Source organism: Plecotus auritus, assembly GCF_963455305.1.
Source record: "Plecotus auritus genome assembly, chromosome: 2".
Lineage (NCBI taxonomy): Eukaryota > Metazoa > Chordata > Mammalia > Chiroptera > Vespertilionidae > Plecotus > Plecotus auritus.
In genome coordinates, this window is record NC_137771.1 from 36,193,829 (window position 1) to 36,221,308 (window position 27,480).

The following is a 27,480-nucleotide window of genomic DNA, read 5'->3' on the forward strand; positions in this document are numbered from 1 at the left end:
ATCAACCACTTCTCTCCCCCAAAACTAGCTTATAAAGGTTTGCATCTTTGAACATAGAGGGTACTCAACAAATACTGGCTAAGTAAAAGAATAGACAAACACACTTGTACTAATTCTTCATTTTTGGAAGCATAAAACCAGACGTTTTTATGTTTGAGGGAAGAAGAGGTAAAGGGCGGGTCCCTGGGGAAAGGAGAGAACACGACAAAAAACTAACATCAGGAATGATTGGAAAACAAAACACAGACAAAAAATGTCCTAGGTGGCTTCTGCAGCATCGTTCAGGTGGACAATAAAACCCATCCCTGCCCACTTTCCACAGAGACTCTGGGTTTCCAAAGTGCTCCCCACCCGCCTCCCCCCCTTTCCCCCCCACCCCCGCCCGTTCTGTTGCATTCAATTCCCACAACAGCCTGTGGGAGAGATAATCATCATTTTACAGATGTGAAAACTGAAGTGCAGGGAAAACACTGCTTTTCCCTACGTTACAGAGCTGGGTCTTAGTCTAGATCAGGGATGGGAAAATTGTTTTATACATAGGGTGATATGGCAAATAGTTTAGCATTGGTGGGTCCTCTAGTTACTGTCATGACTACTCTGCCATTGTAGCATGAAAGCAGCCACAGACGATATGTAAACAAATGAGTGTGTCTGTGTTCCAATAAAACTTTATTTAGAAAAACAGGCAGTGGGCTCAATTTGTCTTTTGGGCCATAGTCTGCCCAGGTCTAGATCTTTTGACTCCAAATCTGGTATCCTTTGTGATAACCACAGTTACTCCATTTGAACTAAAATGTTTTTGTTTTTTAAAAAAATATATTTTATTGATTTTTTACAGAGAGGAAAGGAGGGGGATAGAGAGTTAGAAACATCAGTGAGAGGGAAACATCGATCAGCTGCCTCCTGCAACACCCTCTACAGGGGATGTGCCTGCAACCAAGGTACATTGCCCGGAATCGAACCTGGGACCCTTCAGTCCGCAGGCCGACACTCTATCCACTGAGCCAAACCGGTTAGGGCTGCACTACAATGTTATTGACAACTATTTTGAGGCCCTGACATACCTCTGAGGCTTTTTTGAATCACCTAAGAAAAAGCAGGTTATTGTTGATAGTTTGCTTTAAGCATTCTTAATTTGTACTTAAACTCTAGGAAGTGTGACCATCATAGCTGATTATAACCCCTCATTTTCTCAGTCATTCTGGACAGAAGTTGTTGTCCCTTGCCTTTGAGGTCATGGGGGTTATGACAGCAGGACTCCGAATGTGACATCTTCATGGTTGATGGCAGCAGCGGAGAAGGTGTCTGTCCCCTGGCAGGGCTGGCCAGAAGGAACCTCAGCATTTCTGCACTGCTAACCTGCACAGCTTGCTCTTTCTGTCTCCAGAAACCTCACAGTTACTTTCCTCATCTTCAAAACCCCCTCGGGGGCTGCCAGATGGGTAGCTGCTGTTGATGAAAACTTCTGAGTTGAGTAAGGAATTTTTGTGGATGTTAGAACCCCTAGCTCAGGCTGAAATTCTGTTCTCAAAGCACATGATAAAATCCCCAGTCACCTCAAGATCACCTGTGCAGCAGTAATCCACATGCTGGGTTAACCAAAGCCAACTCCACATCCCAGGACTCCCTGCCAATCCTGAGGGCTTTCCTGGCTGTCAGCTGCCTTGAAATCTACCTGAACTCACCCAAAAGAGGGCAGAGAGCTCTGTGGCTGTTACTGCATACATGTGTGTGTGGGGAGTGTGTGTGTGTGGGGGGGTGGCTCAAAACCATATTTTCTGTATAATGTTGGTTAAGTCATTTAAGCTTCATCAGCCGGTTCCCTTATCTGGAAAACAGGGATAATCCCTTATCCTCACAATCAAAGGATCACTGTGAGGATTAACTATATTAGCATGTGGACGAAGAACTGCTACAATTCATTCAGTGCCTATTTTATGCCAGGCACTATGCTAAATGGCCTAGTAAGAGGACCTAATATAATCCTGTGTGAAATGGGTACACAAGGCCCATTGTGCAGATAAGGGAAGCGAGGCTAAGAAGTGTTAAACAACCTGCCCAAAGTCAACCAGGAAGTAGGCTCCAGGGCTAGGATTGGCATGAACCCAGGTCTGTGTGATTTCCCAGCTCATGCCTTCTCTCTATGGGATCTGGCCTCTGTGCCAAGGCACAGCAGAGTGTTGGGCATCAGGGGAGGCACAAATCCTGGTTGGGGTCTCTTTCCCTCCTTCACACTGATAGGGGCTGCTTTGAGATTCTGGTGCATCCATGGGTCTGCCCTATGCCATTCCTTTTCTGTGAGAGTTTACATGTTTGGCTGAGTCTTGACTTTTCTCCTGCAAACTCTGTTTGTAAAACCAACTAGTCAGAAGATTGATTTTCTTTTAGTAGTTCACACAGTTGTTGCTTAAAGTCTTACTGCTCTAAGTATGTCCCTGTACTAGCATCATTGGCATCACCTGGGGACTTGAAAGAACTGCAGCTTCAGCCTATTTCTGTGAGACCCTGGCAAAGTTAAATGAAGCTCCCTGCACCTACACATCTTACCCAGAGTCACAGGGAAGGGAAGCACTGATGTGAAAGCTCTCTGAATTTCTTAATATTTGCTATTTCTTTTCATCTCCAAATTTTGCATTCCTACTTTGCCCCTTTCTGTTGCAGTAATCTCATCTGTAAAATGGACTTAATATTATTTTTATGGAGTTATTAGAAGGATTAAAAGTGATAATGCAGGTAAAGTACCTGATTTATAACAGATGCTCAGTCAGTAGATGGTTCCTTTTCTTCCTTCTCCCAGCCCCTTACACTACTGCCTGAGAGGATGCTATCTCCTCAATGAGGCCCAGCCTCCTTGAAGGTGAAGAATGTTTCTGATGCTTTTTTTTTTTTTTTACCTTGGAGCACATTTAACTGGCATCTCCTACATGGTAGATAGTATGAGTGGGCCCCAAAATGACCAAGGGGATTTATTATGTAGAAGGGAAAGACAAATATAAGAAACCAGAGGCCTGATGCATGAAATTTGTGCAAGAGTAGGCCTTCGTGGCCCCGGCTGCCTCGGCCCTCACGTCCCTGTCTGCCTCGCAGCCCTGCCCCCCGCCCACCGGTCATTCCAGAAGGTTGTTCAGGAAGGTTGTTTTACCATCTGATCTAATTAGCATATTAGCTCTTTATTATATAGGATAATTATAGTTCAGCAAAAACAATAAATATACCAGAGATTTTTCTTTTACAGCTGTATATAGGAACAGAGAGGAGGTGGAGACTGATTTTAACTGAGCAGAGTAGGGAAGGCTTCCTGGAGGTGGGGGCTTTTAAGTTGGACTTCGAAGAAAGAGTAGAATTTTGATAAGGTGCCCTTATCAAAGGATGGGATTCCATTCCTGAGGCTGAATTCAAGCACTATATTAATTTATCCTGTAGACATTTATTGAGCATTTATTATGTTCCAGGCATATTCACTAGGACTATAGCAGAGAACAAAAAATACTTGGTTTTTGCCATCAGATTTGAGATGAGGGAGTAGGATACGGAACATATAAAAAATATAAAGTTTGTTAGATGATGGTGAATTCTAGGGAGAAAATAAAGCAGAGAAAAGGGAAAGGCAGTGTGTGTGTCGGGGGTGGCGGTGAAGTTGCAATTTTTTAACACAGTGGTCAGGTAAGGCCTCACTGCTAAGGTGACATGAGAGCAAAGGAGGTAGCCAGTCCTCCCATCTGAGGGAAGGGCATTCCAGACAGAGGGAATCTCATGTGCAAAGGCCCTGAGGCAGGGGCATGCTCGGCATGTTGGAGCAATGGCACAAGTGAATGTGAGGGCCACTTACCATAGCACTTGTCAAATGACTGAAAAGAGGAAAGGGCCATCCCTTGTTTCTTCAAGCTGATTCTACAGTGCTGCTGAGGAAGACCTGTGACAATCACTCTAGTGCCTCCCCTTGGGCCTTACAGATCAAGTAAACACTCTCACTGACACACCTTTTCAAAATGATCTCTTAATGTGTCTCTGTACTTCACTAGATAAGGGGAAGTAGAGGCCAAGATGGTGTTTTATTCATCTCTGTATGCCCAAGGTCTGTGATATTTTTTGAACATCCAGTAAATGTCTGTTGGTTGAATGAATGAATATTATCTATTTACATCCTCTTCATCACCCTCAATTATCCATATACCAAAACAGAAAGGCACAGGAAGAGTGGCAAAATCTTCTACCAGGGTACCACCTGATGCTGGTAAGAGGTATGGAACCAGATCCCATGAGACACATCTGAAAGACTCGTGGGCTGTAGAGTGAAGGACAGAAGACTCTCAAGGTGCTCAAGGTCCCTTCCAATATTTGAAAGGCTGTCATAAAAAGGCAGGGGTAGATTTACTCTGTGGGGGCCTCAGGGAGAAGGCAAGAATCAGGCAATAGAAGAGGGAGTAGATTTTGCTTTGACAAAAGTATGAACTTTTTAATAATGATTTTATGAGGGTGTGGGCTGCTATGTGAGGCTGCCCCATGACTAGAATTATGGCAAATGTGAAGGCAGGCCTACATTTTATCAGGAGATGCTACAGCAGATAGCAAGATGGGCCCATAGATCCCTTCTAATGCTAAGATTCAAAGATTCTACATTACATGTATTTAGACCCATGCTCCAACTGGTTTCAGTTTATTCTGATTTTTAATTGAGAAAATAAGAATAACAGAGGATATTTATTAAGTACCTACTATAGGCCAAGCACTTTACATACATCATTATTTAAATCTTTGCAACCTCTGAAGCAAGCCTTTTTACAGAAGGGGAAACTGAGTCCCAGAAAGGAGAAGTAACAAACCCAAGGTTATGTGGCTAGAGAATAATAGCCAGACGCATACGCCTGCCCTCCTAGGACAGCCTTTCAGCTGTGCCCCAGTTTTCAGTGCTCATCTGTGTGCTAAACACCTGCCCTGACAGAGCAGTGGGCCTGAGACTTTGAGAGAGGCTCAATATATTCTAGAGAGGCTCAACATAGTCTAGTACTATCTCCAAGTTCTCATTCTTTCCATTTAATTCCAATATATACCCAAAATTATCCCATTCCTATCTTCTAACTTGATGTGTCTGTCAGACTATACCTGTTACATCACAGAATTGCAGTCTTGGAAAGGACTTAAGTATCAATCATCTTCAGGTCTCTTCTCCCACAGATTTGGAAAGTGAAGACCAAAGAAGAAGCAAGGAATTCATGGTCTAGTATGAATCAACAATGATCGTCTTAAAGTACTGGTTAGGTGTTAGGACAGTGAGAAGGAGAGAGGGTTTCTGGAGGATATACCTGAGCTGAGACTAATTTGAAAAGACTGGTAGGAGATAGCAGGCAAAAGACAGAGAAGAACACTCCAGGCAAAGGGGACAGCATGAGCAGCCATCCCTTCAGGAAAGTGGACTGCCACTGAGTTTATAGCCATCACTTCCAGGAGGCCAAGGATTGTTGATATCAACCTGGACTGTCAATGCTGTTTTTAAGCAGAATCTGTGCTCAGCTGCATAGATGACATCTCCCCATACCGCTGGCAGGGCCTCAGGAGTCATTAGACATCTGAAATTTTGAGTGTGTCTGTTCTCTGCCAACAACAAACACTATTAAAAAAGACAGGATCCAGCCTTACTTATTCTGAATTCCCAAAGTATTTAAAATTATATTGAGCCAGTACTTGGTTATTTCCAGAGGCTACATCCTGGCTTCGTAAGTAGATGTGATTTCCCAGAGGTTGAGAACTCATCATGTGGCATCAAGATGGCAACAAGCAAACCACTTGGCCCACAGTGGGCATTCGATACAAGCTCACTGAACCAATGCATTTCTCAATGGGCCCTCAGTTCCTTAAGGTAGGGACAGGGGTCTTATTAATCTGGTATGACCAATGTCTGGCACATAGTAGGCTTTCAATAAATTTATGTTGAATGGATGAATGAATGAATTCAATAATCAAATGAACAGTATCAAGAATAGTTATCATTTTTTTAGTGCTTACTGTGTGCCAATAAGTGCGTACTGAGTGCTTAATTTCTCTCCCCACCCCAACTTTATTGAGGTATAAATGACAGATAGAATTGTGAGATATTTCAAGTATACATCATGATGATTTGATATACATATACATTGTGAAAAGATTCCTACCTTCTAGTTAATAGTACATATTTCTCTTTTTGTTGTTGTTATACCTGAGTGCTTTACTTCTATCTTCTCATCTACTCCCCCAAACAATCCTACAGGTAAGCATTATCACTGCCATTTACAATCAAGGACACTGATATCCAGAGGTCTCAGATCACAAGACCATCTGGCTCCAAAGCCCATACAGGCTTTAATAGTGTCTTCTGATTTCAGAGACAATATTATCAAATTGTTCAAGTGACATGAAACAATGCCTCTGTTAGAGGGTGAGGCACATGGGAATTCACAAAATGTACACAGGGATTTCAGCAGTCCCCAAAGCAGGAAGGACCAGTGACAAAGCTACACTCTTTCATAAAGAAAACAAACCAATTCTCAAAGGAGTGTTGTTTTTTTTAACTTCTTTTGGTTTGTCCTATAAAATAAGTTGTTACAAATGACAGTTCTTATACATTTCAATAACAAACCTCAATAAATGAAAAAAAGGGAACTAATTTGAGCCCTACTTTTCATATGTCTTTCCAAGAAAGAAAGGTGATTCACAAGATAAAAAGTAACTATCAAGTATTGCTTAAAAAGAAACAGAAAGAAGAATATATTTTAGGTAATGTACCAGGGACAATAGAAGCTTCCTGACAACTATCTCACCTTCAGCATTTGTCACACAAAAAGAAGTGTTCAGATGGATGACCCTGGGGCAATGAAAGATTCTTAATCAAAACAACAAGAAATTAAATTATGTTCAGAAGATTTTACTGATAGGAAAGAATAGTCACACAATTAAAAATATTCTTGACAAGGGTTGAAATAAAAAGAGGGGGAATTTGGCAAACTGCCAGCTAGCCAGAGAAATGAACCAGCACTCTTACTTCTTGGTTGGCTTGCTCTCACATGAAACAAAGATCTGATGTCAAATAGCCAAGACTCCACCCAGAATGGATGTGAACCCACAGGTGATTCCTGAAAGGCAGCTGATGTTAGATGAGGGTTTAGTATCAAAGGAAGGAGAGGTAGAAAAAGTTACCAATTGAATGCTAATTACATACACTGTAATTAGCCTTTGGGCAAAATGGGACTGTCTGTGGGTGAAATGTCTGCGGGTGAAAGGAACTGTTGAATTTAGGCACTAAGACAATGGCTCCAAATCTCCCATCAGACACTATTCTTAAAAAGGGCAGGTGACGGGGCCTGATATATCATGTTGGGATTTAGATTACAGGAGATAAATTATGTGAGAGGGCTTGGCACAAGGTAGATGCTTCACAAATATTAACTGAATATAAATCTATGAAAACTGCCTTTATTCAAAGTAAAAGGAAATCAATGGCTTTCTATGAGGGAGGAGAAGTAAATAACGTGTCTCTGTAGAGATAAGTCAGGATGTCAAATATGAGCTGGAGAAGGACTTTGTCTGAAAATCTCTGTCAGTGTGTCATTTCTGAACAAAGGGTTTGGGCTCTCTGGCCATGGACTTACACTAAGAGCTGTGTGAAATGCAGAGATGAATACCCCCGTCCCTGTTGTCAAGAACGTCATTGATAGTACAGTACCAGATGTGAAGCTCACATTCATGGTCTGACAGCTCAGTTCAGTTCCAACAAATGTTTTAAAAGACAGAAATTCCCCAGATCCAGGAAAAGGAAGAGAAACAAGAAGCAAAAGTATGTCTTCCCTTTTCATCACCGTTCAGCTTGCAGGTAAGAAAGAAAAAAAAAAAAAAAAGAAAGGAAAATCCAAGCCCAAAATAACTCATGCAGAAATGAGTCCGTAGAGTAGGATTGAGGAAGGAAGCCATTTTTTAATTTAATTTTATTTTTTTAAAGCTAAGGGCTTCTCAGGGAATGGCTACACCAAGCAAGTGTGATCAGCTTCACTACACTGAGTCAAGTACCTGGGGAGGTAATGATGAAGGAGTGTCCAGGAATGCACGTGAGAATCACAAAATGTGAATGCCTTCTATTGGGTCAGTTCTTTTGGGCAATGGAAAATGAAACGTCATCCTGATGACCAGGAAACAGAATGAACCCATAATTTAAATCATGCCCAGTACATGCTCAGTACTCCATAATTTTCAATAAGAATGCCTATAGCATGTGACAGGGCTGTGCTGGTGGCAGAGAGGGGGATCAACATGGTACCTTTTTCTGTCCCTCTTGAGAGTCAGTAAGACTCTCTAAGGCCTTCACTTGCCCACTCACATGCAGAAGAGGATGCTACCTCTTCCTTAACAAAAGGGACGAGGCCATCATGTAGGAACTGTCCCAAACTGCCTCCTTCCCTTCCACCCACAAATTTACCCCGAATGCAGCTCCACTCTTTCCTCCTGGTTTAGAATGTATGGTCCACAAAATGCTGAAGAAAAAAAAAGCTTCCTTGGGTAATGAATGCTACGTGTTATATATTAAAATTTATAATGCACATTAACATAGACTCAGAGAAGGAGTGATAAAAAACACACCCCTTTTTAGGTTGGTTCACTTCAGTCTCCCAAACTCATTTGGTCACAGAATTCCTTTTTAAAAAATATATTATCTATTACACATCTTTGGGAAAGACTTTTAGATGGGATTCCCAAATAAACATTACTCTTTGAAACAGGATTGAATACTGTTTCAAGATTAATTACCCTAAGGTGGGGGAGGGGTCTGGGCCCCAACTCTGAGCTAGGATTTCTGAGATACCGGAGGGGCCAGCAGGAAATGAGACCAAGCCAGAGAATACTCCTAAGGTCTCTTTTCACTGTGATACTCCATGATTCTGTTTCTCAGTAGACATCATCTAGACATGCTTCTGGGACAGTACAGTCACAGGGTAGAGATATATAGTGGGGAGGGTGTCAGACATCTGAGGACATATTTTCATGTCAGTATGAGTTGTACAAGTTTGGTTCTAGCTCATCCGTGTTAGTAATCAGCATGCAGTGAGCTCGAGGAGTTTCACTAGAAGAATCAAAGACCCAAGGAAAAAACAAACAAAATTGTGTGTGGCTGTATGGACCCCTAAGCAAGAGCACACACATATAGGTGCACACATACAGGCACACACATGCACATGGGCTATAGTTAACTAACTAGGCATAGAGCAGTGGAAGGCAGTGTACAGTGTTGCAGATTAAAATAGAGGCTTTGGAGTCAAACAAACATGGATTCAACTTTGCTCTGCCACTTAGAAGCTGTGTGACTTTGAACGAGTTACTTAACCTTTCTGAGCCTGTATCCTCACCTGTAAGTAAGGCTAATAGTAACTGATCCTTACAGAGCTGCTGTATGAATTATATTACTCTACGTCAGGTGCTGTTATGAATGTTTTAAATATATTAATGCTAATAATAATCCTATCAATATCCCTATTTGACAAATGAGAAAATGGAGGCACACAGAGAGTAAGAATTTGCCTGTTATATAGCCAGTACGTGGTGAAGCTGGGATGCAAATGCAGGCAGTCTAGCTCTTAATCACTGGGCTATCCTGCATACCACAGTCCTGGATTAGAGTAGGTCCATGATACTCCCCTGGACGACACAGACACAAATACACAAACACCTACACATCCCCGTCATCTCTGGCTTTTAAAATGTGCTGTTTTTATCACTGGTTTATTACATAATGCAGTTCAAATGGAAAGCGTGCAGACACCAGCTTCCCAAACACAAGGATCCTATTTGGCTGCTCAAGGGACGCAGGAACGAACGCATCCCTGAGAAATGTGGTTCATTCTGAACGATGACTCATAACCACTATCTTCACAAACAGCCTGCTAATTAAACTTCCTTATGAACTCTGCTAACTAATTTTTCCAGTGCATGGAGGAAAAATCATTCATTATAGACCGGAATCCAAAATCTAATAGTAACGGCACAAGTAGGATCTGTGGCATTGTAATTTGATCAGCTTGAGCATTAGTAACAGACACTGATGTCTGAGAGAGTTAATCAGCTTTTGTTGATTTGCGCACAGATAACTGAACAAAACATCTGGAAGGCAGACCATAAAGCAAAGCTAGCTTATCACAGAGTTGGCGGGGGCGGGGGGGGGGGGGCGCGGTTAGTATTTGCTTTACCCTCATAAATCCCCTGCTTACAATGTCCTATCTTCTGGGTGACCACTGTAATATCCTGAATTGGTATAGCACTTAGCGACTTACCAACACATTAGCAGCTCATCTGATGTCACAACACAGTAAGGTGGAAGAAGCCTGTGTTATTATCCCCATATTATACACAACCATCTGAAGCACAGAATTGTTTGGTCCACTTAAAGTCCCACAGCTACGGCCAGAATGAGAAATTGGTGGATCCTTCCATTTTATCATGTTGCCACTCCTAAATGTGGCCTGATTTTAAAAACAATCTCAGAAATCATCCTGACATTTTCAAATATTGAACCAAAGGCTTTCATTTACAATCTTCCAGAACCACTAAAGCGGCTGTTCGTTATCCCTGTAGCTATTTCTGAGGCTTACTGGAATGCATCCTACACAGCCACACTCACGACTCAGGATGAAACAGCAAGAATGCGGGGGACACTCCAGGAACGTCTCTTGTCCCAATTGGCAGCAGCATGTGGTCAGACAGACATGGATGGGCACACAGGCAGCATGGCCACTTGCCAGCTGTGTGACCTTGGGTCAGTCACTTGAAACTCCAGGGGCCTTAGTTTCCTTGGCTAAAGAATGGGCCATCCTTACCTCTGGGGATGAAATGAGATAAACAGATGGCATCTAGCAGTGCTTAATAAATGTGAGTTCTCATTCCACTTCCCTGCTTTCTCATATGCTGTCTCCTACTTCCTACTTGGAATCACATAATGGAGGAGTGAATCAGGAAAAGATATTCCATTTCCCTTTCCTCTCTTTATCCATTTGTTGGCCCAGGGGTAGGATCGTTGGTGAGGCGGGGAAGAAGTTATGAGACAGAAGGAGGCTCTTCCACTTATAGGTTGCTTTAATTTACAAGTGCCCTCACAAATACCACTCTGAGAAGGTAAGGTAAGGATTTATCTTCTTACTGAATATTGAGAGAATGGAAGTCCAAGGGGATAAAGTGACTTAGGCAAAACCACCAGTTAAGTGTGTATCTGAGTGAAGGCTGGGGGATGGGCCAGACTTCATTAAAGTCTGGCTCACTTCTGGTTGGTTCATTGCACTGTGTCTGGTATTTTTGACAAGGATTTGGATGGAATGTGTGTTTCAGGGTGAGGAGCATGCTGGGAAAAAAAATGGCTGAGGATGAGTTCCAGTTTCCAAGGTGAGGACTAGGAAGTAAGAAGAACATTCAATTTTCCTGTGTGTTGTTAGGCTCAGGGTCCTGGGCAGTGGGGAACCTGCCAAAACTCACTGCAGGAACCTTCACCAGGAAGATGGAGGCAGAGGACTGAAGTTCCAGGGTGCCTAACCTTGGGGTTTGAGGACTGAAGAGATTTGGAGCCAGGAACACCTCAGCTCAAGGCAGCAGGCAAGAAAGCCCCTTCAAAACACCTCCTCTGGCCCCTGCTGACACATGTGTCCATGACACAGGAACTCCACCAAGGCAGCTTCTCTGTGTCTGCCTGCTCTGGCCACGAGAAACACGTCAATCAAACCAACAGAAGTTCAAGCGAGAAAACGAGCAAAGGAAAACACTATGTATGTGATCTCAGGCTCCACATCTCATCTGTGTACAGCTGGCAACTCTCTCCACAGTTGTGGGTGTGGTGGGAACAGGGGTGGCGCTGGGATCCTGGTTTCTGCTTGAGAATGGGCTCAAGTTGTCAGCATCTAGTTTTCTTTAATATAAAGAAAACTCAGGCTAGGTGGTCTGTTACTTCTCAGAGAAGTTACCTCACCACATTTAATTTCCAAATGTTCCTTCTTGTCTCCTGTTACCATTCTACACCCATTTCCTAGTTCTGCCTTGTTTTGAAAAAAATAAAAAAATAAATCTATGGGTATTTTAGTTTTAGCTCTTTTCCATATTATCTTACAAGCCATTGCAAATCCTTTTCGGATCATATGGCATATAAATAAGTAAGAAGGTGGAAAGACAGGGCAGGACAGAAAAGAAGCAAAGCAAAGAAAAAAGAGGACAAGGAAAATAAGAAGCCAAGTGCTCTTGACTCAAGTCTTCTTTGGGCTGCACTGGCCTCATTTTAAAAGTGAGTACAGATATTGCCTCTATTGGCTATTTCAACAGGGTCAGAGGAAGTACTAAATCTAAAAGCCTTTGAAAATAAACAGGAAGGAAAAATATTGAGGGTTAATGAGTATACATTTTATGCTCAGACCACCAATAAAATGATTTAATTTGATTCACGATGTTTGTGAGGAGAAGTTTCTCAGCGGCCATAGAAATTAGAGTAATTAACCTAACTAGCTGTGTCCACTTAATGTTGATGGGGCCTCGCATCTCACCAGATACCCAACTGCAAAACAAGGGCCAAGCAGAAAACCAAACTTAGAAGGCAGCGAGAAATTGAAGTAGATGGGAAGTCACTGAGAGAACATGTACTTGACCTCAGTGAGATAGACAATGATTCTCAACTCACAGATGCCATGAGAAGTCTAAATATTGACCAGCTCCTTCTGTGTTAGGTCAGGTTATTTATTTAGCAAATTTATTTATGCTGTGTTAGATCAGGTTATCTGGAGACTTGGGTTCAAATCTCTGCCCCACTACTTATTAGCTGTGACCTTAGATAAACACTTAACTTCTCTGAGTTACAGTTATTTCAACATAAAGAGAGTACTTACCCACAGAGTAGTCCTGACTGTTCTGTTCACTATCCCTTGCAGATGTCTCTGAAGCTTGGCTCAGCTACTTCCTCTACATGAACCTGTCTCCTACTATCTACTCTTTACCAAGTTCAAGGCTCACGCCTATCTGACACTTGTTCCGAGAACCCCAGCCCACGGCCATCTTTTTCTCCTTTGAACACATATAGCTGATGTCTTCATCTTCATTCAGCAGAGGCAGAGTGGTAAGGTAACAGAAACAGAAAGACCATGGCTTTGCAGTCAGACAGATCTAGTCCCACTGTCCAGCTAACTGATTCTAAGCCCTGGCTTCCTTATCTGTAAAATGGGGATGATACTACTGATCATGCATAACTGACATAAAGCTTCAGTGAGGTAACATATATAGCTGACACATAATAGGCATTCCATCAAACCTCCAACTTTGCTGTATTGTTAGAGTACTTTTGTGCTGTCTTTCCAATGAAATATAAGAGCCAGGTTCAGGAAGAGTGAGTTTGGGCCGAGGTGAAAAACAAAACAAAAATGCCCATAAAACAGCCAAGTGGATGTGTACGTGGTATGCATTATGAGCAGGCTCCCTGCCCCATCCAGATTGCAGGCTGCTGTAGGGCCCGTAATTTGTCCTGGCTTCCCTGACTCATTGCCTCTTTAGCAGCAACACGTGGGCACAAACTATGTCTTAACCTCTTGGCTTCCTTATAGACCCAGATACAGAATTTCAGAGAAGAGAAGGGAATAACATTTGTCTGGTCTGAGGACAGACACAAAATAAATACTGTTGGCTGATTGAAAATGTTCTGCAAAAGTAAAAGCCTTATACAAATATATGGTTTCGATCTGAATTTTATCTTCTCTCCAAACTAGAAAAATCTTCTTCTATCAAAGCTCCATTTGGGGACTGCAGAGAAAACGAAAAGGCAACTTAAAGATCTTTCGTTCTTATAAGGAATAGAGACATAGGAGCTCATCAGCTAAGAGCACTAGGAGAGATGTGGAATGGGGGTGGGAGAGCAGATTGAAAAAGGAAATCACCACTACCACACCTCCCAGAAGACAAAAGAAACGTGAATTTCCCATTAACACATCTCAGAAAGGCTTTCTTCCTACTATGAAGCTGATGACTTACATTTTTAGATAATGTGTGGAAATTTCAGTTTGACATCACCTTCCTGCTTAGTTCCTAGTCTCAATCAACCAGGTCATTTTACAGAGAAGAGGGGAGTGAGCAAGTGAGCATGTGTGGGAGTGTGTGTGTATGTGTTGGGGGAAGGAAGGGAGGCTGGTGAACAGGGAATTGGGCTTACGAACCAAACAGTCAGCTAAAGTACAGAAATAGAAAAGCCTTAAAATACCCAGGCCTGATTCACATCCTAGGTAAAAATCCTTTGAGACATCTCTCCTGGTTATCTGAGTTTGGAAGCAGGGCAGAATCGTCCGATTTGGAAGGGAAGATGAAGAGAACTATAGCCAGGGGCCAAAAGGAAACCATACCTGACGACTGCCATCCTTGGGGGTGGGGTGAGGGAATTGTGTCAATAGAAGCAGATTGTATCTGTATAAACTCTCAACTTCATAGCTTCACTCAATTTCCAACCTGTCCTAATTAGAAAGGCTGGGGGGTCTTTGATTGCCTTTGATGGGTGTGTAAGAGACACAATGATTATGGTCTGCTGGTTGCACTTAACCTTCTGACATTCTCCAAATTCCCCTTAATAAGGCAGACTTCTATTCCTCCATTTTATAATCCCATTCAGCTGCCAAATCCTCTCCATACTTAAAAATTTTCCATCCACCCTCACCAATGTATCTCCCCAAATCAACAAATTGAAATTATTTCACTCTTCTTTGTGAAATACACATAAGATGACTGGAGAGAGGTGATAGATAAAATGACAAATGCAAATATGCCTGATTTTCCTCTGAATTTGGGAGACACATTGCATTGTACCAAGCATATTTGTAAAATCAGCAGCAAAATGTACTGATGAATGCTGTATTTCCTCTACCCTTCCTATCACTAATGAATATCCCTCTGATGTGCATGAGTCTGTTTCTGTTTTGTTTTGTTCATTTGCTTTGTTTTTAGATTCCCATGTAAGTGAAATCATGCGGTATTTGTCTTTCTTTGTGTGACTTATTTCACTTAGCATAATACTCTCCAAGTCGATCTATGCTGTCGCAAATGGTAAGATTTCCTTCTCTTTATGGCTGAGTAATATTCCATTGTATATACATACCACAGCTTTTTTATCCATTAATCTATCAGTGGAGTCTTAAATGAAGATGGGTTGCTTCCATATCTTGACTATTGTAAATAATGCTGGAATGAACACAGGGGTGGCATATAGTTTTCTGACTTAGTTTTTTTCATTTTCTTCATATATATACCCAGAAGTGGAAGGGTCATATGGTAGTTCCATTTTTAATTTTTGAGGAAACTCCATTCTATTTTCCATCGTGGCTGTACCAATCTGCATCCTAGCAAAGTGCACAGGGATTTCCCCTTCTCCACATCCTCACCAACACTTATTATTTGTTGTCCTTTTTATAATGTCAGTTCTGACAGGTGTGAGGTGGTATCTCATTGTGGTTTCGATTTGCATTTCCCTAATGATCAGTGATGTTGAACATCTTTTCATGTGTCTGTTGGCCATCTATCTATATGTCTTCTTTGGAAAAATGTCTATTTGAGGTCCTCTGGTTTTAAAAAATATTGAGTTGTATGAATTCCTTATATATTTTAGATATCAACTCTTTATTGAATATATTGTTTGCACCAATATAATTATTTAAATGAGCTACTCTTTTTAAAGCAATTTAATAGTGCTCAGAACACCCATAAGGCACGCAAAAACATACAAAAGCTGCTGTTGTCATTTTTATTTTTCTTTGCTATGTGCTGTAAGAAATTATGCCAATAAACTCACCTTAGGGCTGAATGAACATTTCAGGCGTGAATTCAAAGCACTTACGTATTTCAGGATTTTTCAGAGCCTTTTACTGTTTATAAAGTTATTTCAGAAGTAAAACTCGCCCTAGCCAGTTTGGCTCAGTGGATAGAGTGTCGGCCTGCGGATTGAAGGGTCCCAAGTTCGATTCCGGTCAAGGGCATGTACCTTGGTTGCGGGCACATCCCCAGTGGGAGGTGTGCAGGAGGCAGCTGATAGATGTTTCTCTCTCATCGATGTTTCTAGCTCTCTATCCCTCTCCCTTCCTCTCTGTAAAATATCAATAAAATATAAAAAAAAAGAAGTAAAACTCAATCAAATTCCCATAATGTCCCTATTTAACAGTGAATGAGGTAACATAAAGCAATCCACAACCCTCACTCTCCGGTCCCTCTTCAGCCCCAGAGACTGAATTCCATGTGCCTCTTGGCCTCAATGCTGTAACAGACTCCCCTCCTCCCACCCCACTGCTGTTGTCCATGTCCCACATCTCATCTACTGAGAGGGACACACGGAATTATTAGCACTTTCCAAAAAAGAACGGAAGTTACCCAGTGTCACCGACTCAAAACTGACTTGGTTCCTTTAATTAGAGATGTGATTCCTGATACAGAGGTAGTGACTACATATTCACCCGGCTGTCCACAGCAGTGAAGTGTCTTTTTTTTTTTTTTTTTTTGGCCTTATTCTGCCTTTTCCATAGAGTGAGAACATTAACTAAGCCAAAGATGTGTTATAAAGGGAGAAATGAGGAGATGGATTAGAGGTGGGGCTTAGAAAATGTTATCTTTGTTGGTTGGGCTGCAACTTCGGACCAACTTAATTCTAGGGTATGCTTTAACTTCACCTGGCGAAGCTGCTTCATGTTAGACCGCTGCTTCCAAAGACATGCCCTGGCTTCACTTCCTTTGTCCAAATCACTGGAGAATAAAAAGGCTGCTGTTCTTAGACTGGAATTTTAGCTCAATTCCTTTGCTTCCCCCCTCTACCTAAATCTGAATCATATCGTTCAAAGCTTCCCCAATAGCTCCAGCTAACACAGACCTCACCTTTTCTCAACCATCGACAGCCCTGATAGTCTGCTTCATATTCCAGCCACTACATATATTCAGTTTCGTAATCAATAATGATCAGTTTCATCCACCCTGTCCTCAAAACTCCCGTCAGAACTCTCATTTGGCTGAAATGGATAGAAAACTACTCTTAAAAATGATACTTCATGGGTACATGAAGAGTGACATTAAGTAAAAATAGAATTATTTTTTTATCACTGTGATGCAAATAAACACAAACTCTGATGGGTAGATCAAAACTGTTTTGTTATTGTACACTAATTTATATCTGGGGATTTTTCTGTTACTTTTTTTCTCCTTTCTCTATTGGTTTTGGAGTGGGGTGATAACAAGATAGACAATTATCAAAATGCAATTCAGCATTCCAGTTCTGCTGGCTTTGAGACATTCCCTTACCACCTAACTCTATCCTGCCTAAGCCATTTGTTTCCTCCCCTAAAACACTGATCGTCTAGGAACCTGGATTCAGTAACACAATCTTAAAGCTTGAAGAAACAAAAAGACATCCAAATAAAAAATAAGAAACGAATTCAATTCTCTGCAGTCCAAGGGAATAGTATAATTCCACCGAGGGTTTTGGTGTTCTTCGCCTCAGTTTCTAGGTTGCACTAGTCCTTGCTGACCACAGTCCACCTTCCTTTCTCTCCAGCAGCAGAGGCTGCAAGTGGATGAAGGGGAAAAAGAAAGGACAAAGCTTCTAGGGTTATCGTATGTCCATGGCTGCACACAAAAGCAACTTGGGACATACGTTTTCTCTCCCCGGTATCTAGATTATCTTGATAAGTGTCCTTTCCCAATTGGAAAAAGAAGAAAATCCAGTGTCTCAGAGAAGATAAATAACAGAGATGTCCAAAAGCACTGTAAGGAAATCTTAAACCTGGCACTTTCAGTAAATTTGGCTTTACTCTGAAGGCTGACGTGTGTTCTCAGAGGAAGATAAATATTATTATCTTTGCCTCCTGTTATACACAAGAGTCTTATTTAAAAAAAAAAATACTTAAAGCCACAGTGCATACTAGGTAGACTCTCCAGAGGGTGGCCAGCAACCACTACTCAGAGGAACCCAATACTTCACTGGGTTAGGGCAGTGGTCGGCAAGCCGCGGCTTGCGAGCCACATGCGGCTCTTTGGCCCCTTGAGTGTGGCTCTTCCACAAAATACCACGTGTGGGCGCGCACATACAGTGCGATTGAAACTTTGTGGCCCATGCGCAGAAGTCAGTTTTCGGCTCTCAAAAGAAATTTCAATTGTTGTACTGTTGATATTTGGCTCTGTTGACTAATGAGTTTGCCGACCACTGGGTTAGGGGAATGAGCATTAGGCAGAGATCTTCACTTAGCATAGGCAGGAGCACCCTGCACATGCTTCCAGATAAGATCATGCTTTTGGAAACTGGGGGTGACTCCCAGCTCCACCATCTGCTAATAACTGGGATGCCTGATTCCATTACTTACCCTCATTAAGTTTCAGTATCCTCATCTAAGGAAATGGAGGCTGTTCTCAGTGTTAAATGAAATAAGGTATGTCCAGGCCTTAGTAAGTACCTGGACTAGAGTAAGCACCTGATAAATGAAAGCAATTATGTCCTCAGTATCACAACACTTAAGTCCCTGCCCAGACTTCCCTTCTGTGTTTCCAAATGGAAAATACATTGACAACCACAGCCAGGAGTGAATCCAGCCTGCTGGCAATACCATCAACAAAGATTCACTCTCTGTCTCTGTCTCTGTGTGTGTCTCTCTCTCCTCTCTCAATATCTATTCTATCTCTATCTCTATCTATCTATCTATCTATCTATCTATCTATCTATCTATCTATCTACCTACCTATCTATCTATCTATTATCTATCATCATCATCTACCTATCTTAGAACCTTCTAAGGGGGAATCTATTATAGTCTCTTAGAGAGCGGTTTGGGCTTGAAACACTTAATCTTGAATTCTTACCTCTTTGCCACCTCCCATCCCCCAAACCTCTCACTGGATATTTAGAACTCCTTATAAACTTCACAGGATTGAGATGCATTGAGATCTGTAGGAGGTGTTGAAGGAAAAGGGGGGGCTGGGATGTTAAAAATCAGGGCAACAAAAATACCTATGATGTCATTTACCCTGACTTCTGAACCAACAGCAGCAGCCTTTTTACTCGCCTGCTATGGTCCCTCACCACTCCCAGCCTGTGTTGTCACTCACCCCCAATTGTAGGCTCAGAGGGTCTTCTATTAGAGCGATTCCCACTCCTTCTCCATCTCTCCACAGTCCCATCTCTCCCTCCTCCTCTGACTTTGAGCGTAGCCAATTAAACCTGAACAACGGGTGGATGGAGGAAATATGCTGCATCTATGGAATGGTACAGCAGGGACCAATTTCACTGTTAATTTAAAATGCTAGAATTAATTAGGTAGTGTAAATGAAGAATTTAATAAGCACTCTTTACAACCACAAGTTCTACTTTTATTAAACACTGCTACCAAATGAGGGCAAATATCTACAGTCTTTCTCTGTTTCCTTGCCTCATTCCCATAAGTTCTCTGCAAATAAAGTTCTATTTTTTGGCCTGCATTAAAAAAAAGGATAATGATAAATTCATGCCTGAATTGTATTTGTACTTTCAACCCATAAGCTTCTTCCTTAAGCTCGGATGCTATTGTATGTCTCTGCTTGTGCTGGGGGAGGGTGCTAAACAAACCAAAGTTGACAATTTTGGTTTTGTATACCAAATTAAAGGCTGTCTTGGAAGCTGTCACTCCTATTCAAATGCACTCGGTGAACTACCAAATTAGCATTCTTTCAGTAAAGGAATCTGCTTGTTTAAATGTGCGTCTTTAGAAAACAAGGAAAAACACCATGAATCAGTACTTCACAAAAACCTCACTACGTTCTAAGGGAACTCTTTTGAAAGGTGATTAATAATAGTCACTAATATAGCTGGCAGAGTCCCTATTTAGAAGGCAAAGCTACACCAAAAATACATTTTCTATACAGGAGTGGGAGGAAGAATCATATGGTTAACTGGTTTGAATTTGGTTTGAATTATCATCCTATTATATAAAAATCATTCTGGAATCTAAACATTGGCTTTCAGAGAGCACAGGCAATTCTGTTTAAAGAATGGATGATCCAATGCTCTGGGGCAAGATCATCAAAGCCCTTGCCCTATTTGGAGACCTTGGTAAAAATCTCTCTGTTCTAGCCACTCCCTTGAAACATACTAACTGTATCTATAATAAGAACATCTCCCCTTACTGAGCGACTGCTCTGCAATAGGCATGGTGCTAGGTAGCATACATCCATTCTCTCATTTAATCCTCACAATAAACCTGTTGAGATAACTATTATTTTCCAATTTTACAGATGAGAAACTTATGTTTGAAGGATTATGTAAAAAATATGTCTATTTTTTACAATTATTTTAGTTTTGTGGTTTTGAAAAGTACTTAATTTATATGGGGGACAGATTTACATGGGAATTAGAAAATTAAAGAATACACACACACACACACACACACACACACACACACACACATTGAGTTCTCTAATTTACAACCAAGATGACATAGCTTCCTATTTTAATGAGAGAGTTTCCTTTTTCTTATATAGGGTAGTTGCTCATCAATTAAACTATCCAGAGAAAGGGAAATAAAAGAACACTCAAAAAAAAAAAAAAAAGACAAATGCTTAAAGGTGAGTGTGAATGATTTTAGGAGTGGAGTACCAGAGAACAGCTACCTCACTGTCATGTAGCCCAATATTTTTCTAAGAAAACTTTTTCACTTCCAAAAAGATTGTATGGAAATTCCCCAATAATTAGTGTCATTAGGTCCTCAATGAATGCTTGTGGGGAAAAATCAGAACTTAAAAACCTCAAGTACTGAAGTTATATAGGTATTGTTTCACTTTCAAGTAAAAAGTCTCTGACTTCTTAAAGAGTATCTCCAAAACAAACAAATAAAATAAAATACCTCAAATGCAGATCTTCATTGAGCATCTCCCTCCTACTGCAGAGTAGTTTCACTCCAGAGTAATCTGCTATTCTTAGGGTTTATTTCTCTCCAGGGACATGGGCAGTTGTGACCTCCTTCCACAAGTCCACCTAACACTGTCTCGTACACAGAAGAATATCGACACACACAAACCAAATGTTTGAGAGGAAAGGAATAAGTAGATAAAAACTAGCATGGAGTATATGGAGGGCAGAGAGCAGAACAGAGAACTAAAGAACAAAGGGAAGGGGGGCTGATTAAGAATAAAAGGGGATAAAACCAAAGTATTATTTCACAGAAAGTAAAGCTGAGGAAGTTCCAAATTCTTCATCTTCTCAGTCCTACCAATCCTCAGTGTGGTTTTCTATAGTGCACACACGTATATGAGTTTATGACTGTGTGCCCACGCCATCCTTGAATGCAGGATCCACACTGCAGACACTCAGATGCATCACCATGCATTTCTACTAAGGTCTGCACATCTAATGGAACATCACAGCTGCAGATTCCAAGCCTAGAATATTGAGGAAGAACATACCTGTAATTTTGTCTCTCACGAGTTTGCAGGATTCTATTTCACCAATGCTCCCAAAGAGACTCCTGAATTCCTCTTGGGTCATATTCTGGGGTAAATAGTTGACTATGAGGTTGGTTTTGCTGTCATCTGTGGCTGCCCCTGTCTGCATGGGAGAAGGACAGTTTCTATTGTTGCTGGAGGGTCCATTGCTTGTATTGGATGTCGGGCCATTTGACACCTGGGGCTCCATGGTGCTAATTATCTAAACAAAAATAAAAATAACAAAAACAAGCCTTTTGAAATCTCAAAGATATAACTAAAGTCTTTCAAGATTTAATTTAATTTAATTTTTTGACAAGAAAAAGAGAACAAGATAGAACAAGATGGAGCAAAAGAGACTGGGTTGTGAACATAGCCAATTTAGAAGCATGTTTTAAACCAAAATGTTAAACTCCCCTTGCTATTTTTAGGCAAGCCCATAGATTTTGAACACAGACTAGCATGCAGTGGGAACTCTCCCATTATTTTGTTAATGAAAAGCTAATTCCTGTTTTCATTACACAATCACTCTCAGAAATGTATACTTAAGCCACACCAAATTATAATTAAAATGTAAAGTAATAATCATGATTAAAATTATAGTTCCATTAAAGCTGAAAACGCTAAATATAGAGGGCTACACTCGTAAGATCAAATGCAGTACCTGTTTATTAACTATCTCCTAATGTGAAATGACATCAAATTAAGTAGAGCTGTTTCATATAGAAAGGGTTTAGATTTTCACTGATACTTAATCACTGATCAAACTTCAGATTTCATGAGCGCATACTGGGGAACTACAAAGTCTATCTACTGCTATTTGAACCTAGCCACTCTGCCACTATTTCTCCTGGACCTCTATTAAAATAAAACACCAGGAAGGAAAAGCTCACTCTAGGTTTCCACCTTAGGCCCCACACATCCCGAGGTTGTCTTTCCACACATTACTCAAAAAGAACTTTCTCTGGATTTAAATAGTTAATTAAACAAAGATTTCCACAAATGTCTCTACCTTCAAGGAATTTACTGTCTACGGAGGACACAGACAGGCAAGCGGATTGCAGAAGGACAATAGACATGTAGTGGAGGAGTAATTAACCCTGCTAATAGGATAGCGGGGTTCAGGGGAAAGTATTAAGAAGATGATGCTAGGATGAGGTTTTTATGGAAAATGGGTTTAAGCTCATGGAACTAAGTCATGAAGATGCCCCATACCATATGATAAACATGGAGAATCACAAAACTTCAGAGCTGGAAGACAATGAAGGGAATAAAATCTAGTTCAGAACACTCAAGTTTGAGATGGATTCCAGCGACTTCTTCGTCATCACAAGAAAGTGGGGCAGAGTCTGGGCCTGCACCCAATTTTCCTGGCCTCAAATGCAGCCCATCAGTCCCACTTTTCCATTCTGTCCTACTACCATCTCTTACTCATCCTTCATGATAGGGCTTCCATCTCCTCTGAAATTGATCATCAACTCCTTGGAAATAGAATCATGCTGTGCCATTCACTGGCTGTGTGATCTTGGGGAAGAAACTTATATTGTAGGAGACTTAGATTCTCTCATTTGAAAAAATGGGAACAATGCCACCTGCCTCAATAAGTGGTAAGAAGGATCTAGAGTATAAAGTGCCCAAATAGTGGTGGGAATATAACCACAATCATTGATATTAATTAAAGGGACTTTTCCAATCATGTGGTGTGATTTCTCTCACTGTCTCCTCACAAGAAAGCAATGAGGCATATTCTAATATTCTCTACATTTTATAGATGAGAAAACCATGGCTTAGCAGAGGTCTGATAACTAGCAGCTACCATTATAATTACCATTATTATTACCACTATTATTGGGGACTAGGAATTCTAATATAATATATATGTGGTAAAGTATTTACATCTTGAGGATGCAACAAAGTAAACACAACTCACACCTGAGTGACCACCTTTCAGATCACTACAGAGAACATGACTAGCATCACAGGAGCCTGTTTTGGTCTACTATCCCCATCACTCCTACCTCAATGTAACCATTTCTCATCCACATATTTGTTTTTATCTGGTTTTGAACTTAAGCACATGGAGTCACACAATACATACTCTTTTATTTCTTTTCACACATTATGTCTGGGTGTCATCCATGTGTCAGATGTAGTGGTAGGTTGTTCTCCACCGCTGCAGAGAATTCCATTGTGTAAAAATATCACAGGTTATTATTATTTTATCTCTGATGGGAATGCTCTTGGGAGTCTATTTTTTGTATGTTCAGGTAAAGTAGATACTTGCCAACAGTTTTTCAAAGTGGTTGTACCCATCACATTCCTGCCAGCAGAGTATGAAAGTTCTAGCTGCTACACATCCTCAGCAGCATTTAGAGACTGCTTTTTGTTTTTATTTTGTTTTTCACTTATTTTCTCATCTGAAGCACAGTGGTAGAGTAAAAAAGGAGTGAGTTTTTAGTTGCACAGCTGACTTAAAATTCTAGTCCTATCACTTATTAACTGTGTGATCTAAGGCAGGTAGCCTCAATACCCCACGCCTCTGATTCCTCTTTGTAAATTGGAATAAAGCCTATTGTGCAGGGCTATCTTCAGGTTGACAGATCACATATGTATTTATTAAGTGCCTAGACAAACTGCCTGGAGGCATCATAACTATGATTCCGCATCATGCCCTAGGTAGGTGAGGGTTACTGTAATTGTTTCCTCTTCTAATGATCACAAATGGAAATTGAAACAACAAAAAAATAAGACAAGAGGGGTCAGGGAAATTAGGAAGATTGAGGATGGTGGGGAGCTTCTAAGATTCTTTAGTATCATGTAAGTAACTTTTAAAAAAATATAATTTTATTTATTTCAGAGAGGAAGGGGGAGAGAGAGAGAGAGAGAGAGAGAGAGAGAGAGAGAGAGAGAGAGAGAGAAAGGAACATCAATTATGAGCGAGAGAATCATTGGTTGGCTGCCTCCTGCATGCCCCACACTGAGGATAAAGCCCGCAACCTGGGCATGTGCCCTGACTGGGAATCAAACCTTGACCTTCTGGGTCATAGATTGATGTTCAATCACTGAGCCACGCCGGCTGGGCCATGTAAGTAACTTGAATCACATCACAAGAATTTTCTTCCTGGCTTCAGGTCAACTATGAGATTCTGGAAGTCTGGTTCAAACAGTAAGTGGAAAACAAAGAGTCCCTGAAAAGAATCCTAAGTCAAGCACTCCTCCGTAGTGATAGAATCTGCACCCAAAAGCCTATTCAGCTGCTCTGCCCTTGAGGGGAGGGTCCAGGAAAAATGAGGAAGCTAGGCCCAGGGGAGGGGGCCATGCTAATGGAGATGATGTTGCAGAGCATCAGCACAGCTCCTTGCTGGGAGGCAGGTGTCTGCTCGCCATGCCGTCCAGCCTCCTGGGTCTGTGCAGTGCCTCCATTTGCTGTGTAGTCTCACTGCTTCAGTGAGTCAGGTGTCCAGGCAACAAACACACGGAGTGCTGCCAACTTGATAAAGAACTTGAAAAACAGAGTTTATCCAATTTAGAAGGCTTGGCTAGCAGAATCACAGAGCTGCCCAACTATGGAATTTTTAGTTCATGGCAAAAAAGGCCAGTTCCATAATCTATAGAGCACCTTCTCTCCTCTCCACCTTCCTCAGATCACCCTTCTTACAGCTCTCCCAGATACCTACACAATCGCCTGTGCTTTTGTGGCATCTTTTGGGGGTGTTACAATGGGATATGAAGAGTAATACCAGCCATATCTAAGTATGTTGAGATTCTGTGGGACTCAGACTGTTAAAGGTCACCTGGCAGCTGGGTTCATCTTCTGTTCACTGGATGCTCACCTCACAGACACGTGGGTGAAAGCCAACTTGCCCATGTGAACATCTCACAGGTCTGGGAAGTATCAAGTCTGCAGCAAAGTAATTTCAGCTCCTCAATCAGCTTTCTGATCTGCTTACATCCTATGTGGATTTCCTAATGTATGCTGACTCATGGAGCTGAGCCCCATCTGTAGATCAGACAATCCTAACTGGGCTCAAACCTTCAAAAAAGAGCCATGAGACACAATGTTCTGCATTGAGCTACTAGACAGTAAGCCAAGTCATTCTCATCTGATGGAGATGGAGCTCACTTTGCTCTGCACAGTTATCACTCTGTGTATTTGGAAAGAACTGATGGAAATACACACATGCACACACAGACGTTCCCCAATAAAACATGCAGTTCTAAAGTTGAGAAACATTTGCAAATGCATTGTTACACCTCACGTCATAAGATCCTTCACTGGTCTTAATGATGCATCCCAAGATGCAAAACAGGCTTACAAAAAGAATCAGAAATGTAAAATGTCAGAATCAAATCTGACATATAAGTCAACCAAGAGGATCTGAAACCATTACTTGGAAAATAAGAGAAGTTACCAAGATGTAAAGATAACAAACCCAACGAACAATATGAAATGACAACATTTTAGGTTTACATGATAGATCTTAGAGAGAGGACATCTGTAATTTCTACCTGGGAAACAGACCAGAGGTATACATATGTGTTAGTGGGAAGCATATCCTCCAATCAGCACAGAGGCTGGCTCTGCAAAATCAGAACACTTGCTTCCCCAGTCTATGACCTTTGACATTCTAACTGCACCATTTTCATTGCAAATAAATATATCAGTTATTCAAGTGTGCAAATGTATTTTAATAAAACATTCTGTGTGGGTCTCACAGCCAACCTTGCAGCTGACCAGATTCCAAACTCCTGACTCGCCCTCCTTCCCTCTTCTGAATGGCAATTAAGAAGTAGAATTAGAGTCAGCATCCAGGATAGAGCACTAAGGAGGTTCAGTTGACTTCAAACTCTAATGGTTGTACAAAGCACTGCATTAAATCTTTTATGTTCCCGTGATATATTTTAAGAAACATTATACAGGCAGAAAATTTCAGGGATAAACTATTAGAGCAGTGCACAATAACGTAGGCACTCAAATCCTGTCATTGTAAATGTCAATGGTTTGAATGACTAATTACTCACACTCAACGCATTAACTTCACCCCTCCCATCACTCTTTTTTGCAAAATATACAACAAAAGCAAGAGAGAAGCCTCAGACTTGCAGCTGCTGGATCATCACTCAGGGTTGCTTGTCTCTGTGGAGGGGAGGTAAGAAGCAGAGGCCAGGCCAGCCTCTTTCTCAGGGTGCTCCTGAATGAAAAACCAACCCTCCCTGCCCTTCATGACATCCCACTTGCCACAATCTTGGGTCCTTCCCAATGGTCCTAATTACTTGTTCAATCACATCTCTATTATTCACTCAAGGTATCTGTCACACTACTTTCTGGACATGTGAGGTCATATGCACATAAAGAGAGGTTTATTTTCACTATGGCTAGATCTGGGTATGTTAGATGAACAGAGATAGAGCCCCAGTGTGCTAGGCACTGTGCTAGGATACAGAGATAACAAAGACAAGGAGCTGGCCCTCCCTGAATTCACAGAGTGGATGCATGACAGACATCAGAGAACAGTAGGGACCACAGGGCCCAGCCCCATAATTTTAATGACGAGGAAACTGAGGACAAAAAGGGGTAAATGACTTGTTAGTTAGAGACAGAAATGGGAGTTGAGCCCAGGTCTACAGACTACCTCACTTGAGTACTCTTGTTACAATGCAAACATGGATGAGGGTTTACTTTTTCTTTTTTTTAAGGAAGGACGTGAGGGGTGGCCATATTACAGAAATGCATTTGAACAGAAGTATGGAAACATATCTACCTCCATACTTTTCTGACTATAGCATTTTATAGTTCTCAAAGAATGATGACCTGAATTCTGAGCTCTATGGCCAGAGACCAAATCTGTTTTGTTTATTACAGTACCTCCTGCATGTAGAACAAGGCCTAATAATTAGTAGGTTCTGGATAAAGGACTATTGAATGAATAAAAGTCCTTGCATGTCCTAGAGTTCACTATCTCTCAAACAACTCTGTGAAATACTACAAGCTAATAAGGTATTAATGTCACACCATTTTACACATAACAAAAGAAGACAGAA

The 27,480-nt window shown here is 41.3% G+C and overlaps 1 protein-coding gene across 12 annotated transcripts in view; it reads right to left on the reverse strand.

Moving 5' to 3' along the window:
• Nucleotides 1-27,480, reverse strand: part of ELAVL4 (ELAV like RNA binding protein 4) — a 90,150-nt gene that overhangs the window by 26,358 nt on the left and 36,312 nt on the right. For all 12 annotated transcript variants that reach the window (XM_080655887.1, XM_080655894.1, XM_080655886.1 and 9 more), the window contains one exon: nucleotides 21,421-21,661. In XM_080655887.1, the coding sequence (XP_080512013.1) occupies nucleotides 21,421-21,661 (241 nt within the window). The remainder of the gene's footprint in view (nucleotides 1-21,420; nucleotides 21,662-27,480) is intronic.